At 37.8% G+C, this 17,965-nt stretch overlaps 2 protein-coding genes across 2 annotated transcripts in view; one reads left to right on the top strand and one right to left on the bottom strand.

The window, feature by feature from the left end:
* CTNNA1 (catenin alpha 1) overlaps positions 1-17,965 on the top strand; it is a 150,666-nt gene that overhangs the window by 76,759 nt on the left and 55,942 nt on the right. The gene's annotated exons all lie outside the window — the stretch shown is intronic.
* LRRTM2 (leucine rich repeat transmembrane neuronal 2) lies at positions 7,437-10,931 on the bottom strand. Its single transcript, XM_036751776.1, has 2 exons — positions 10,475-10,931; positions 7,437-10,166 (listed from the first exon to the last, which is right to left on the bottom strand). Exons 1-2 carry the CDS (start codon positions 10,476-10,478, stop codon positions 8,620-8,622), a joined length of 1,551 nt encoding a protein of 516 aa, XP_036607671.1. The 5' UTR covers positions 10,479-10,931; the 3' UTR covers positions 7,437-8,619.

The following is a 17,965-nucleotide window of genomic DNA, read 5'->3' as shown; positions in this document are numbered from 1 at the left end:
ATTTAACCTCCCTGGGTCTCTGTTTCTTTTTCTGTAATATGAGTTGGCTTGATTATATGACCTCTGAAATCTCTCTTCTCTAGATGTCTGTGGTCACTCCTGATTTGTTCTTCTGTTGCCTGAAACATAAGCAGCCTTTCCTCTTTCCCCACCCTCACCCTCACCCCCAGGAGTGGTCTCTGATGCATGATGCACATAGGTTCCTTCCATCAATTTGGGAACCAAATGAAGGCTACATTTAGTGTTATGTAAAAATCTAGCCTAGTTCTCTACTGATATTGACCAAGACAAGTCCAAAGCATTTCAAGGTAGATAATACTCCTGGAAAGCTACATATCAGGAGTATTCTTGGCTTGATCCTTCGTGTCTCAAGAACTAATCTTGGGAATTCACAACTTATGTTTTTCATGTGGATGTGGTTTTCCTATTCTTCTTTATGGGTTTTGGGGTTCAGCAAAAGTGATTTCCTATTCTTGGTTTGCTCCCTGGCTGGCAAGTTCTTACATAGTAGAACACCACAACAATTTTGCTAATTATTTATTGTAGCCTTTTGGAGGAGTTGATAGCTCTGTGCCTTTTTTTTTTTTTTAATTTACAAAGAGGGTTATTCTCTAAATTTTGCAGTCTAGTCCTCATCAGCCACAGAGTATCAGATTTTGACAGTGATTCCTCTTTAGTTATGATGGAATGGATCAATTCCCATATGGTCTGCATTTTCTCCAGAATTTTGGGACCATAATTTGTTTTAAATTGTTGTTGTTTTTTTTGTTTTTGTTTTTTTTTTGGAGGCAAATGTTCATTGATCAGACTCATTTAATCTCTTACCTAATTCTTCCACCAGTAAGAATAGTTCTTTTGTGTGACCTTAAGGCATATGGGGAGATAGGGAAAACAGATACCTAAGTAGTTTGGTATTACCTAAGTAGTTTGGTATTTTGGCTGGGCGGGAATGAGGAAGAGAACACAAGGGTAGGCGATTTGATGTGTCCTTGGAGCAGGAAGTAAATTTTTAAAAAGAACTTTTTTTTTTTTTAGAGTTGTCCACAAAATACCATGCCTAAAGATTTTGTTGCTTTAACAGTTTTTCATATTCCAACCCCACCCTATCCTCCCACCTTGAAAACAAAAGTTTTCTGTTTTAGATACCAGGTAGAATGTACGATTTTATACGATTTATATTTGACAGGGAAAGTGTATTTCATAATTTTGAGTGAATCACTCTGGAAGATTTTAGAGTAGTGATTCTGAACATCTAAAAATTTAGCCTTGGACTCTTAGAATTGAACCAGAATAATGGCACTTATTATAATATATTCTTTTAAAAGCAGATTACTTGACTGCCAGGAAATATAGCCAGCAGTAGTAGATGTGAAAAGTAAAGCCAGCCTGTCAAGGCCTAGTTAGAGCTCTGGCTAATTAAATACACCTTATGAGTACTACTGTGTTCACTTGGTTTGAGAAGAAAAGCTAGAAAATGGGGAGCATACTTAGAAGCAGCAAAATGGCTTTTATATGTTATAATGACTCACATGTACATGGCAGTTGAAGGTTTGCAAGATACTTTCCTCACAACAACCTTATAATGCGCCCTACAAGTGTTACTCTCTCTGCTTTGCTGATGAGACAGTGGCAGCTTTGAACAATTTCATGGCTTGCCCATAATCACACCGCTAATAATTCTCTGAGGTGAAAGTTGAAACCGTATCTCTGAAGTCCAGGTCTGGTTTTCTTTTCTGCCGTGCTGCTGTATCTCACGTCAATAAGGGTCTTAAATTCTAAAGATTATTAAAATTACATTACTTCGTTTTTGTCACATCTTCCTCTGGGTAGATATTTACGGTTTTTTTTTTCTAATTCTGTGTGTAATGAGAGAAGTCATTTGACTTCACAACTTGAATCCCCACCAACAGTCAGTAATCATTCCCTTTGGGTGGTCGACATTAATGTCCTCTTTCTTAAATTACCATAATTTTTAGATCCTGGTCAAATTAAGTGGAAATCATTTAGGAATAGTGTGGCTATTGCTGGAGATGGGGCCTAGAACAGTTGCACATTTGTCCATTCTGTAGTGAGAGAGGCCTTTCAGAAATTAAATTATATTCGCTTTGTTCTCCGTGTCCAAGGAGGACAAGAAATTAGTCTTAGGATAAATCAGATTCTGATTGACCAAAAAAGGAACTAAGGTGTGGTGTTAACATGAGGAGCTTCAAGAAGAGACTTGGTAGCCCCCTTCACTGTTAGAGTTGCTGGAAGGAGGGAGCCTTGGCCCTTTCATCTTTTCAAAGTCCTTAACAACTCACGTAAAATAGAATCAAAGGATTGTATGGTAATATAATACAGCCCCGACTCTGTGACCTCCTTGACGGCAGATGTTGTCTTGACTTTCTTTGAATGTCCAGTGCTTTTAAGGCACTTGGAAAGGATTGTGATTTTTATTTATATATTCTCTATATCATATGGTTTCATGAAGTTTGTCTCAATAGATTCTGTTGGATCTTAATAACTTGTATTTTTAGTAATTTGGCAGACCTATGAAGAATTTTTAGTAGAAATGATTTTTTAAAAAACATTGAGCTCCAGGAAGTTTTTTTTTTTCACAGTTAAATAACAAGCTTTAAGGATAAAACATGACAATTCTCTGTTTGTGAATAGAGTACAAAATACATTGTTAGGACTAGGACATTTTCACTTTTCCATGTTCTTGGTGAATGTTTCCGCTTGGTACCATATCTGAGTACAATATCCTTAATTTTGTTTTGTTTCATTTAAGTCATAAAACCTGTAGTTTGCTGGGACTGGATGGGGAGGGGAGGGGGTGGGGGTGGGGGTAGGAAATAAGGAAGCATGAAGTTTCTTCCAGGGCAGGAGAAAACATAGGCTTGATACATATTCTACATTAACATGTAACCATGTGGTAAATCAAGCCCTGATTTGTAGCCTTTGCTGATTTCTGAGAGGTAAATGCTCCCAATGAAAATTTAACAACCAGATGGCTTGAGGTGATTGCAACACACACTTGAAAAACACTTAGGTATAAGTTTGAATTCGGTTTTATGAGTGAGTGAGAGATGCAACTCCTTGAAGGGGGAAGAGGATGCTGATCCAGTGTACTCACTGAAGACTGTGTCCTGTGGCTCCTGTTAGTTTGCCCTGTTGGGGGAGGGGGTGCAGAAATGTCCTCATTTGAGGGCTGTAGTCTTCAGCTCCTTGCACTGATGGGGACAGTTGGGGTGAGATTTATAGTTATTTCTATTTATAGAGGGTGATTCAGGTAATTGGTTTGAGGCCCTTGCTCTTTTATTTTTTCTTTCTGTTTAGATGGTTTCCACAGCTCTTTTAACACCTGCTTCAGGAAGGGGAAAGAATTTTGAAATTTCAGTTAAATCAATTAACTGCTGCTATCCCTTAGCAGTGTTTATAGTGGATGGTCATGTGAAGCAAGAAGATAAAAGCACTGCTTCAGATACATTTTAGGCCATCTGATTTTTCATTTATGGTTTTTTTCCGATCTCTTTTATAAAGATAATTGTAGTACATTTTGTCTCTGTAAGGGAGGATTGAGTACCCAGCTGGTTAGATATATTTAAAGAAAGAAAGGAAAATCACTCTTAAGCAAGCCTGGTAGAGATTTTTTATAAATTTGAGTGGGAACCTGAGAATGCTGCAGTATCCTGGCAAATTAATTAAAGTAAGAGATAAAGAAGTCAGATGTAGTTATTACATAGGATTTTTCAAGATTAAACTGATTGTAGTAGATAAAATAAATTATTTTCTAATAAGCTTTGATATTAATTTTCTAAAGTGTAATGCTTTTGAGGCTTTCTTCCCCTTTATGATTAACTTAAAACTAGAAATAGAAATTCACATAGCCTGTTGTTTGTCTTGTTGTCGTCTGTACTGATAGAGCTGTTGCTCCAGTCCCTGAAATGAAACTCTATCTCATTATCATTAGCCTGTTAGTATCGTCACCAGCTCAAAAGAGCTCCTTTATCTGGTCCTCAGTGCTACTAAATGAAAGGCAAGCATGCCCTTCCCTCTCTATTTTGGCCAGTACTAGCGTCTGAGAACAGGGCATGTTGTGTGACAGGCATAAGGTCACTTCAGTTTTAGGCTGAGTCTCTGCTGCTTTAAGAAGGTGGAATAAACCACTAGTATGTAACATATATAGCAACTAACCATTCATGAGAACGTTCCCTGGACTTTCTTGTCATTGTAACTTTCTGTGTTGGGTAAAGCCTGTTCAACTCATGCCTTTTGCTCCCACTGTTAGTCGTTCATTTAATTGCCAAAGCTTGAATAGTCTGTGAAGATTGGGCAATTTTTTGTTGTTCTTCTTGCGAGTGCAGTTATATCAGCATAATGGTAATTTTCCCTCTTACTCTATGTAGCCTTCTAGTACCTAGCTCTAGAGGTGTTTAACATTAGTGTAGCTACTCAGATTTTTATCAAATGGCTCCCTTATCAGAGTCAAGAACATCACAAAACAACTCTTCATTTTATGTTGTGGTTAACTGTCAAAACTTGTTCCTTAAGTTTCATGGATCACGGATGATTTATCGGAAAGGAAAGGTTAAAAAAAAGAGGCATTCACTCTTACAGTATACACGATTTTAATAGCAAAACTTTCCTGTACACTGTACTTTATTGTTCCCTTCCTCCCCAAGCCCTCCCTTACCCCAGGTTATATCCCTCCTCTCCCACCCGTACCCCCAAAATGGCTCTCAAAGGTGATTTGAACACAATGCTTTTGGGCTGCACTTTTGAGTCTCCAGGTTCATTGTTGGTAAAAAAAAAAATTGCTCTAGCATTCCTTATATGTGGATTTTTATCACTAAGGGAAAAGAGGCTAGTTGGAAAGAGTAGCAGATGGAGCTTTTTAGATGTTTGCGTCTTCAGTATGAAAGCTTAAACAGTCGTTTTTATATTTGGTTTTGGCCTTTTATTAGATAATGAATTTGCCTTAGGTTAGATAGATGTGAATTATTATTTGTCTAGCTCTCTACGCCTTACCTCCCAAGAAGTTGCTTATCGAATAAGATATGAAAACTAGCCCAAGGTAGATTCTCCAGACTGTCCTTTTAATTGTATTGCTATATTAGGAAAATGATCATAATAAGGAGCCTTACACTTTATATAGGTTCAGAGGTGTAATAAAGCTTTTAGTCTCAGAAAGTATGCCTTAAAAATTGTATTCTCAGTAGTTTTAAATTTTAGGTTTAAGAAGTCAGTGCTTCGGCAGGGGAGTCTTTTTATTGGAAAGATCAAGGAAAGATTCAAAAAGCCTAAGGCCTACATGGCCTTAGAGTAAGCAGATGGGTTTTCATAATTATTGAAATTGAGAGATTTAATCAATTTTCTATTCATTAAATTGGCGCAAAAATTAACTTAGGCACAGTAGGAAATTATGAATGTTAGTGCAGATTTCTGGCTTAGAAATCAAGTATCGTTGCTTTCAATTGTTGGCAGTGGGTGCTCTCTCTAGCTCAGCTTTATGAATTTGTAAATTTACTGGCTTTTTTTCCATTTCAATAAAGTGATTGCAATCCCATGCAAGCTCAAGCTCTTTCAAGCTCCAGCAATGTAGGTAAATGATTGTAAACTAACTCCTGGTTATTAGGTAGGTATAACATCCTGTCATGGGTTTGATTCAGTTTTCAGTGACTGTGTAGTAAAAATGATATAAAACTTTTTGTGTGGGTGAAATTAACATAAAAATATTCATTTGACTTCAATTAACAAAACACTGAGCTGTTGTTTGACAATAGCCAGTTTGTGAAGAGAGAGAGAGAGCACAGATGAATAACAACCTAATCTCTGGTGCTAAAGCATAAAGAGATCAAAATTAAATAGATACATTCCTTCTGTGGGTTACAGGAAAAGGAAGGCGCCTCATTAGTGAAAAAAGAAAATAGGTATTTGGTTTGGTTATTCATATTCTCTCCATGCACTACAAAAGGCAAAGAAGATGAATAATTTTTATCTCTTTAAGATCCACTTGAAAAGTCTCTCTTGGTGATCTTTGCACATCCTATTCCTCAGAGGTTATAGAGCCAGCTTTTCCTGTCAGTTGTCAGAATTTTACCTGTGGATAGCTCATTTGCTTTCTGTGTCTTGGGACGTCTATGCTGTTTCTTAAGAAAAAAAATCAATTTAAACTAACTGCTAATTTGTGATCAAAATTATTACAAATATTCCTGTTATTCATCACCATACAAGAGACCTTCATTATGCCTAGAGCAACTCTTGTCATGATCAGAAATAACAAAACAGCCGTGGTTGCCCCTTACGTATAGAGTTGGATATTAGTGCTGGAGCTGATTATTTTATCCAGGTTCTGATCCTGCTTTTTGGGACCAGCGTTTCCTTGTAAAATCAGTGTCTGCACTTGCACAGGCAAACACAGTGTATAGTTTAACAAGAAATGAGGGTGACGTCTGCCTGCTGCACATCAGTTGAGCAGGATGTAAGCTTAGGAGTAAAAAAAAAATAATGTTTTACCATATTAATGTACCTTTCTAAAAGGCACTTGTATTGTACCGTAATTTATAATCTTGTTCCCTTAGTGGCTTAGGAAAAAATTTCAGGGGAAGGAGGAAGGGGAGAGGTATACAAGCCTCTATCTTGCTCCAGAAGACTATAGTGGTTAAACATAATACAATTCCTTGGGATTGTATAGTCTGACATTCCATTTTCTTGATAGGAACGACATCCTCATTAAAGAATATTATGCCCTTAGATGACCTAATTGAAGAAAAGAAAAGGGAACTTTTGGGGGGATTGAGGGGAGGTGATCAGGGCATCTGTGTATATGCCATTTTCCAGGCAGCAAGTGCCAGTGGTTTAAAAAAAATCAAACAAACCACACTTTCAAGTCAAGTCAGTAATTTGATTCTACAGTCGCATGTGATTATAGACACATCATATCTTGTTTACAAGAAAATGTTAAAATATGAATTTGGAATTGGCCTCTGAAACCCAAATTTTCTACCAATTGCTTTTTTTTTTTAAATCAAAACTGAAGTTAAAACAATAGGTAAGTCTTTTCTGTATGAAAAATTTAGCTTCCATAATCACTAAATTGTTTAAAACTATTATCAACACTCTAAATTATTGGGTTATTCTTTTTAAAAACAGTTCAGCTGTGTGTATGGAAACCTAATGGTCAGATGCTATTGAATTTGACGCACCAGTGCATGTTGGTACATATAACTGTCCCTATCCACTTTACTTTTGCCTGTTTTTTTTTTAACTTTAATTAACCTGGTTTGTTTTCAGTCATTCAGATTTTATAATATTTGGATTTTCATTGCCTTTTATCATTGGTACATTGATACTACAAATGTGGCCACCTAGGCATATATGTTTTTTCTGACCGACAGGTTATTTTTAAGTAACACACTCACCTTTCTTTTCAGAATGCTGTGTTCTTAAATTAATCTTTTTTTTTTTTTGGAAGATTTAGTTCTTGAGCATAAAACTCAATATTTTTAAGAAGTGATTTTTGGTAGTCAATTTGAATTCTAACACATCTTGCTAGCCAGTTATTTAAAATGTTCTTCGGAGATTGAAAAACAGACAAAAGGAAGGGTGTAGAGTTTAAACCCCTCTCTTGGGATAAGTGGTCATGGCAGCATTATGTGAATTAGCCTTCTGGCTAGATTAAGAATGTCATGGGATTATGGCATTGACTCATTTGTGGATTCCCTCCTGTTACACCTCCCTCTCCCCAGTTAACCTTGGTTTTTCACTTACACTTAAATGTAAGATTGAGTACATTCGTATTGAAATGCCACTTTACCACTCCATTTTAAGTAATTGTCTACATTTCACAAAAAGATTTGTAAAAGTAAAACCAGAGACCTTAATGGTTCAATGTAAGTATTTAGTATTGATTTAACTGTAATGAGACCATTTCATAATCAGCTGAATTCTTTGTTTAAGCATCTGAACCAAGCCCATTTAAATGATATAAAGTGTTCTGAAATTGTAACGTGAGCTCTGACATATACCTACTAACCTAGGCAGCGGCTGTGGCTAGACTTGGGCAAAGAGGCTTTTAAATGGGCCATTTCTCATTAGACACAAAATTCCACTTAGATGTGACTGTTGATTATAGATCTGAGTCGATATCAAATTACAATCACATATGAAATCTTTCATTAAATCTTCCTTTATAGTTAGTGAGCCAGCTGTAATACATGGGATCAGATAGCCACAGTGGAACAGATTATGATCTGTATTCTTTCATGCTCACTTCTTTCTTTCCAGACCCTTTTCAGTAGAAAAAAGTAGCACATTGGAGACTTTAGTATAAATGTTTACACATGATGGCATAATTACATAACATGAAACATCTTACATTATTTTGAAGTGAGCATTTTTAGATTTCCAAATAGGAGTGCAAAGTAATGTAATCATTGCTTCTTTTAACACTTAAAATATGGTTCCATTTGAAAAATAAAAATAAAAAATACTTCACCACTTCAAAAACTATGTCTCCACTTGTTTTGGAAAATTAGGCTTAATGTCACCATTTGTAAAAATTAGAGTTACATATTTAGCCCCCTACAATTTAAAATAGGTTACTTATCTGATGTAATTTTGGATGACTTGTAGGTATTATACTTCACATTCTTTGTATGGCAGCTGCTGACACTTGCACTGTCCGTAACCATTAATGATGATGAAGGGTCCTTCATGGGTGGGTTCATATTCATTATATGGTCCTTGGTCTGACATATTTGACATATGGAGTCGTGTCTGGGATCGGAGTTGCCTGTGGTTCTGAATCATTGAGCACTGCCTGATTCTTCTTAAAGTAGGAGGGCAGCATTTCCTGGAGATGAACACTATAAAAATAATAAAAAAGAAAGAAAACAATAAAGCCATTGTTCCTGTAATCACTCGCTGAGTGAAGATGGCATTGTCTGGTTCGGGAAAGTGTTCATCAGTAGTGGCTGCTATGCCTGCAGTAGTTGGGATTTCTTTGTCTCCCACATGGTAACTTGATGAGCTCACTCTTTTTGTGTATTCAGTGGTTGGATCTTTATAACTTGGAGCCATGGCAGTGACGGTAGTTGATAAATTCCAGCAAAGCTGAAATCCATAAACTGCATCTAGAATATCCTCTCCCTGGGTGTGGTCTGGGCTGTGGCACAGTATTGAGTGCTCCCACCGACCTTGGAAGCCACTCAACCATGTGGCCAGTGCACATATTTTGGGGCTGCATTCCCACAGATTGCCAGAGAGGCCAACTGTAGTTAAGGATCTGAGAGAACTTAAGATCTTGGAATCCAGGCTGTGTAGCTTGTTGTTATCCATTAGAAGTATTTTAAGATTAGGCATGGTCTCAAACACTGTGAAATCGATGGCTTTGATTTCATTTCCAGTCAAATCAAGCTTTTCTATGGTGCCCCAGGTCCACTCCATCCCACATGTCAAGTTGCTAATTTTGTTCCACTGTAAGAAGAGCGTGTGCAGACTGCTTAGCCGTAGGAAATGAGCAAAATTAATCTTTGTCAGCTGGTTGTGCTCTAGGTGAAGCTCTCTCAATTTGATTAATCCTGCAAATCCATTGCGAGCCAAACTTCGCAAACGATTTGTGCTCAAATCCAGAAACTCCAGACTACGACAGTCCCAGAAAAGGCGAACGGGAATGGTCCGCAGGGAATTGGAACGCAAATGTAAGGTTTGCAGCTTCCGAAGGCCATAGAACAGTTCTGGATGCAGAGATGATAACTGATTAAAAGACAGGTCCAAATTTTGCAGGTTAAGCAGTTGACTAAAAGTTGTGTTTGGCAAGTAAGATATTTTGTTGGAACTTAGTATTAATTCCTTAAGTTTATAGAGTCCTTGAAAAGAATCTTCTTTAACTGTTGAAATTTGATTATGGTCTAAGTGGAGCCAAGTAAGTTGACTGAAGCTTGCAAATTGATCCCTTTCAAGTTCAGAAATGTGATTGTGCCTCAGTGACAAACCTAGAGAGCCCTTGTCAGTGTTGTTTGGCACTGAGTGAAACCCCTGAGAGTCACAGTAAAAGAGCAGCTTCTCGCAGCGGCATTTTGGTGGACAAGCCATGCCCAAGGCAGGCAGCATTTTTAAAACCACACTCATTGCATATAGCGCTGCCAGCATAGGAGCCCCTAATGGCCACTTGAAATGTGAGCCTGCAGAATATAATTTAAGGAAACAACAAGATAGGATATTTTTCATCAGATCATACGGACCACAAAAGATAAGCACAACATCATGGTGAAAGCACATAACTTACTGTTCATGCATTGCAGAAAATCTAATCCTCATCGACTAAAACCAAACTTATCGTTTAAAGGTAGCACCCCTATCATCAGCCTTGCTGTTCGAAAATAGCAAATCCCCAAATATATTCGAATGGTTTCGTTTTTAAAATTTGAACTCACTGGCTTTTTAAAAAAAGAATGCTCACTGCTTAAGATTTATAAATGCATAAACTTACCCATTCTTTTGAGCACATTGGAGGTTGCATTCAGTCGTAGACTCAAAGCAGTGCGTCTGAAAAAGGCTCGAACATTCAGTCGCCTTTGAATAATTTACTCTTTTTCGGTATCCTAGGATATCAGGGTAAAATTGAATCCACCAGGCTTTTTTTCCCCCTTAGGATATTCCTTTTGAATTCATTGGCTTGATATTCTGTTACAGCTCTGTAATTCTTGAATCAGTACTGAATATAAGTTTTATTTTTCTCCTCCTGCGTCTGTTCGGCTGTTTAATTGAAGCTTTGGTCTTCCTTTTGCACAGCTGTTAGTTCTCTTGGTCTTAACTTGTTGATGGCAGACGGGTAGCTTATTGCAGCGAGAAGCTCCTGTAGTAGCATGAGTGCATTTACTGAAAAGCTTTTCCGAGAAACGGTACAAGAATGGATTTGCTTATGTGCTGCGACCACACAGAACTGTATATAGGCTGACGTCACACGGTGACGTCTCTTTTGTTTGGGTTTTCCAGAAGCTTTACTGTTATAAAGCATTGTGCTGCATATTGTGATCGAGCAAGATCCCTGATAGTTTTTTTTTTCAAGAAAGAATGTTTGGGGGTGGGGGGAGATGGTGGTAGGGAATACCCCTAGCAGAAAAAGAGGTTGTATGTATCCCTTCAGTATAGGAAATAGGCATGAGTCTCATGATAAAGGCAGCATTCATGAAGGCCACATAGCTGGGAGCTGAAATAACCACGGGAGGATTTTTAATGCTTGCTGAAGCCAGTATTAGATAGCATCCTCTGCATAAAAAAATAGCTTTGGTGGGAATGAGCCTGCACAATTTGGGTAGTAATAGGGAGGAATTCAGACCAGTCAAGGTGGTAGCTGCTGTTTTGTTCTTTTGAATCTCAGTTCTGTTGTTATACTTTAAATGAAAAGTATAAAAAGAATTTGTCTTGGTAGATATTGTCAGTAAGTTAAGTATGCAAGGTTCACATAGCAAAGGCACTTTGCTAAAAATGAAACGTCTGATCACTTTGATACTTGAAATTTGGGAGAGAACTTTTTCTTTAGCAAAGTTGATTTTTCAACTTCCCCCTCCATCCTTTCTAACAATAACATGCTGGGCTTTAATGAAAAAATGCTGCTAAATTTATCCTTTATTTCATGTGGTGGTGGGAGGAAAAGGGTGAGTTGACTCAGTAGTTTTAATACCATAGACCCTCACATCTTTAGAGCGGAACAGAATTATTTAGGACAAAGGATAGGACTTGACTTAGTTTTATCTTGTGTTTACCCCAGAATCTTACAAATTATTTAAATTGGTGATGGGGGGGGGGGGGTAGGGAAGAGGAGGGGGACATAGCACTAGAATAATAGGGCATTTGCACATTTAATAGCTCCAACTGGCAGAATTCTACAGATGGAAGAGCTTACAGAACTGTCTTTGTGCTTCATACTGGCTGTTGTTGGAATCTCTACTGAACATAAAGGGGTACCCACATTTAGAGAGGGTTTTTTTTACTGTGGCTGTTTTTCCTTGATGTAAGTCATTTTGGCTTGTCCATTCATTTCTCTCTATTATTGAATAATGATAATTATACATATTTATATAGCTCTTTGAAGTTGGGGTTTTTTCCCATATTTGGTGAGGTAGCCATATATTATCCCCATTTTAGAGATAAGGAAACTGAGGCTGAGAGAGGTAAAGTGACTTGTTTGTTGTCGATGGTAGAGCCAAGACACAAACTCAGACCTAATGGATCGAGTCCATTTTTCCCCCCTGAACTGTATCTTTTCATGAGCTAGATCTTGGTTTTTATTTACAGAAGGTAGAAATACAAATACTATTTCAAGGGCAAATAATGTATTTCTTGATCCAGTTATTCCTTCCTGCCTGCCTCCCCTGTACATCTGCTGTTTTGTTGTTGTCGTCGTCGTTTTTTTAAGGAATAACAATTTTGTCTTAGCCCCAGAAAGCAGATTGCAAGTTTAGGACTTCAAAACTATTTATATATAGGCCTCTGATTTTATTTAACAGGAGTTAATGGAAATAACTTTGGGAATGAGGGTACTTGGGTTCTGTCCTTAAGCTGTGAATAACACTGGGCTTTATCTCTTTGGGGGATTGGAGCTGGTGATTGGAGGGGGATTCTATGAGCACAGGCAAAGTGATGACCCCTTCTGAGTGTCTTAATAGGTAGTGTTAGTACAAAGTCCGCTGTGTTCTTTCTTTTTAGTGTTTTCTTTTTCTGATCTTATTTTTCTTTGTTATTTGTTTTTATATCGCCTTCATTTCTCACTTTATCCCTCCATGCAAAAGCCATACCTATAACAAAGATTAAGCAATTAAACAAAGATCAGTTCAGCTTACACAGCTAAAACATCTCCTACAATATATGCAGTCTTCTATATCCACAGTCCTGCATATCTAAAAAAGGGGGGAGATGCATTTTTCTCAGGAGCTAAGCTTGGTAGTTATAATTGAAAAATGTTCCGTTTTCTTTCGTCTTCCTTCCTTTCCTTCTACATTGTTTTAGGTACTGTGTATATTGTTTTCTTCTTTCTGTGTTGTTTTATGTAAGTCTTCTCATGCTTCTCAGTTTTTTGTAATGATAAATTTTTTACGTAATTATAATAATGTTCTATGGTGCATCCATATACCAGAATTTGTTTAGCCATTCCACCAATTGGTGGGCATCTACTTTTTTCTTGTTTTTTTTCTGCCACAAGTATTTTTTTGTATTTCAATGCATTTGTTTTTAATGAGATCACAAACATTTGATAAGTATTCCCTATTGAAATTGAATCTATGAATCTATGAGTCCTTTCTCTGAACTGTATAGAACCTTCTAACCAAAAATCTAGATAGCCTATACTTGGCTTTCCTCTTCATTCTCCAGGAGTGAACAGTTTTTCTGAAAGTTCCCCTTCTACTTCAGGAAGTGGTTTTTCCTGTTTCTCTTGTCAGAAGACAGGAGAAACCTGCTTCTTTCTCTACCTTCTGAAGCATGAAGTTCTTAAGCTAAGCTGAGATTTTATCAGCCATGCTGCTTTTTGGTAGAGTGAACACTCCAATAGCTGTTCAGATAATGGAAGTCTTCTATTACTACTTTACCATCATGGTGCTAGGATTCTGTGTAGGCTCTCTCTTTTTTATACTTTTATGACACTTCTGCTTCTCTTTCCACTAATCCTCATACAAATTATTGTTGTCATTTTCCTTTTCTGATTTTTTTTATTCCCTCATCATGAGGGAATTCCTTACCTTTATATATAATTTTATCACTCCCTTTTCCTTTTCCTGTTTTTTTTTTTTTTGAGGGGAGAAGGCAGAGCAGTTGGGGTTAAGTGACTTGCCCAAGGTCACACAGCTAGGAAGTGTATCAAGTGTCTGAGGACAGATTTGAACTCAGGTCCTCCTGACTTCAGGGCCGGTGTTTACTCACTGCACCACCTAGCTGCCCTCTTTCTTTTCTTTTTTAATAAAGCACACCTTTCCAGAGCCATGAACTCCATCTTATAAAGCCTCAGTGATCCTTGTGAACTTGAATTTTCCTACTTGTGTTAGACTCAATCTTAAGTTCACTCATACTATGTGCTCTTGTAATCTGAGGTGGGCTTTTTTTTGTTGTTGTTATTTGGCGGTCGTTGTCATTTTATTTAGTGAGTCTCTGAACTGATAATCTTCCTGACTTGTACTTATCATCTGTATGATGGTTTCTCTCTCTCTCTCTCTCTCTCTCTCTCTCTCTCTCTTTTTCTCTCTCTCTGTCTCCCTCTCTCTCTCTCTCTCTCACACACACACACACACACACACACACACACACACACACACACACGAGAGAAATTGAAAGAGAGTGATAGTGAATTTTCTCCCTCTCTATTTTCAGTATAAATCGTACTTAGGTTCTCATGTCTGAGAAAATATTTCTTATCAACTCTTATTAATTGTGTTCCATCTTGGGCTAACAGCCCATCATTTCCCTATTTTAAGGATCGCACAGAGATTCAAATCCTGTTCTTAGATACTTTCTTTTATTTCCCAGCTCCTCCTTTCCCTTCACTAAATAGCAGTTATGAAGACATCCTCTGTGCCTCTGAAGATCTTTAGTTTCTCATCCAGGACTTCATAATCCTGAGCATTGCTTTTAGATTTATCTATCGAGCTGTCATTGCCCCTACACTGATCACCAGTAGGGGTAGCATTTGTCAGGTTTGATAAGTCTGCTTAGGGTACCTGCAACTTCGTGTCTATGTGGCCCAGGATGACAGCAGACCTCTCTTTTTCTTGTGAGGTACCACATATCTCAGTAGTATGTCACCAACCAACACCTACTACTCATCACTTCCGTCCCTGACCATTACTGGATAACCCATCTTCTGAGACTCCCACCTAAAGCAGTAGTGCTCAGACTTCATTGAGAGTGTCTTCCTTTCCTCCCATCCATGTCATACTCTTCTACTGTTTGACACCCTCACATCAGTTGGGATTCTCTTCCTTTTTCTATATTCTGTCTTTTTTCTTATATTCTCTTTAAAGTACTTCTGCTCCATCAAGGACCAGGTCATTCTCTCAGAGAGTCTGGAGAGTAGGCGATGTGGCTTCACTTTCTATATCAAGAGGGAGGCCAGCTTTGTACTTTGTACTTAAATAGTCATTAATTGCAATGACAAATCACAGTGACAATCTCTGCAAGTCACTGCAAAATTCTCTTGCCACCATAATTGATGGAAACAGCAGGTTGGTTATTTTTATTGGAGGCAGTTTTCTCTAACTTGGAGCCATTGCTATGGAACATACCTACCCATGGGACCTTGGGCAAGTCACTTAAACTTCTTATGTTTCAGTTTCTTCATCTATAAAATCAGAAGTGGGATGAAATGGTCAATAAGATCCCTTCTGACTCTAAATCTGTGAACTTTTTTCTGCTTTTTTTGATGGCCAAGTAGCAGCTTTCTGGTGGGCCCTAGTGCAAACAGATGTTTCCCTCATTTGTTCTCTGACAGGGTCTCAAGCAGAATTGAAAGCTTTGTTATTAATATTGCACTTGGGGTCAGAAAAACTTGGATGTGAATCCCGCCTTAGATACTTAGAAGCTCTCTGGCGATGGCCAAGTCTCTTAACCTCTCTGCACACCAACTCCCTCAGTTGGATAACAGGGATCAGCATCCTCTTCACAGGATTGTAGTGGTCAAATGAAATAAGTCACATAAAGCACATGGCGAATTAGAAAGTGCTGTTTCAGAACTAGCTATAATGACAGTAACACCAGTACCAAGAATGATAGTTTATTATTTAGTTTGTTCATTGGAATATAGGTAAATAAAACTCTGGGACAAGTCGCTATGCTGGGCTAGTACAGGAGTATCCATGACTTCAGTCTGGTTAATTCAGATTTTAGTTTGCCTGCTCTAGTGTTCAGTGCCACCCGCATGAATATTTCTGATACATCTTGCCTCCTTGTGGTACCAGAACACAACAGTGCACGATTTGCCCTGCTGCCTTTGATACCAAGTTGGTCACCAGTGTTTTCAGACGGGGCCAGCTTACAAGCCTATGCCACCTCGTCTGTTACATTCGTAGGCACTGCTTCATCGCATTAATGAGAGTGCTGACCCAATCAGTGGTGTTGCCAGAGCGTAATTGGCAGGTATTTCAAGGTTTTTGCAAATCTGTACCAAAACTACAACAGCAGCAATCTTTTCTCAGAATAATGCTTTTTCGACATAAGATATTTAGGTTTATGAAGGAAACCAGTTATCCTGAAGTAAAGTTATCAAAAAAAATTTTTTTTTACCAGTTTACAATCCCCCAGGTTAAGAACCCCTGGTCTGGTGGTTAGAGAGTCCGTTTAAGGTGGAGTTCTAGTATTTCTGGCTGCTCTGACGCATGCTGGCTTTGTGGCCTGAGCAAATCATTTAACTCTCAGTGCTTCCTAGGATTCTCTAAATCTAGGTTATAGCACAGATACTGATCTGCATTAGTTAGAGAGAGTTTCTTTACCAGACATTGACAGTACCGATGAAATCTTCACAAGTCTAGTGAACAAAACAAGCCAATAAAAAACCCAATAAATTTTAACACAGATGCACAGGGAATGGGTCAGAGAACAATATTGTTTTGGTAAAACCTATATTTTATTATTGTTTCAATAGAAATAATAGTGTGGATTTTAAGGTTTTATTCAGTAACTTTCATGTTGTGTTCATAGTTGTTGGGACTGAATCTGAAGCTTAAACACTTTGGCTACGTAGAGAGAAGACAGGACTCATTAGGAAAGATCCTGATGTTGAGAAAGATTGAAGGATTCCTTTAACTCAGCTAAAGTATCATCTTCTACAAGAAGGCTTTCCTAGTCTTCCTCTTTTTTAAAAAAAGTTTTTGTTTCTTACATCACCATAGTTAATCTAAATATCCCCCTCCCTCCCAGAGAGCCATCCTATACAACGTAGTATCTTTGTTAGAGAGGAAGAAAAAAAGTCAGCACAAAAGATAGATACATTGAAAAAGATTGAAAATTTGTACAGTGTGTAACATCTGAGGACCTCCCACCTTGAAGGGCTATGTGAAATCACAGCAAAACCGGAAGAAATAAAAAAAGAAAAATCAGAGCATATTATATACAGTGATAGGCAAACAAAACCAAGAACACAAAAAATAGAGAGGAGTACTAACCCTATGCATAATTCTAAAATATTGAATAACCCAATCAAAGAAAAGGAAATAGATCTAGTTGTAAAGGAGCTACCAAAGAAAAAACTTTTGATCCTGACAGTTTCACAGGAGAATTCTGCCAAACTTTTAAAGAACAGTATCTGTACTTCTCAAATTATTCTCAAAAAATGAGAAAAAAGAACCCTGCCCACATCCTTTCATCAGACCAATATATACAGATATATGCATATATATGTGTGTGTGTACACACACACACACACACACACACACACACACACACACACACACACACACACACTGTCAGAGTCTTAAAACCTAAACCAAGAAAAGATAAAACACAGAAAGAAAACTATAGGGTTTCCTGTTAAGCAGACTATAGTAGTTTATCTAAGAAATCATTCATTATGTTCAAGTGGAATTTATAACAGGGATGCAAGGATGGTTCAACATTAGGAAAATAACATAATGAATCATATTAAAAACCAAAACATCCCAAACCACCCGATCATTTCGATACATGCAGAAAAAGCCCTTGACAGAGGAACATCATTATACTGTTGTGGAAGGATAGGTGCACCAGGACATGGTGGTGGTACAGCCATTCTGGAAAGCAGTTTGGAATTCTTCAAATAAAGTGACCAGAATGGCTGTGCCCTTTGAACTCGAGACTCCATCCCTGGGTTTACCCCCCTCTGCTTTGCCTGTGCTTTGTACATAGTTGTTTCTAGGCTCTTTCCCAGTAAACTGTGAACTCTTCGAGAATATTTGAGAGTGTTTTCCCTTTTTGTTTCTAGTGCTGAGCACAACTCACTGTACATTTTAGGTACTTAACA

Source organism: Trichosurus vulpecula, chromosome 3 (assembly GCF_011100635.1).
Source record: "Trichosurus vulpecula isolate mTriVul1 chromosome 3, mTriVul1.pri, whole genome shotgun sequence".
Taxonomy (NCBI): domain Eukaryota; kingdom Metazoa; phylum Chordata; class Mammalia; order Diprotodontia; family Phalangeridae; genus Trichosurus; species Trichosurus vulpecula.
This window is presented reverse-complemented; position numbering and strand designations above follow the sequence as displayed.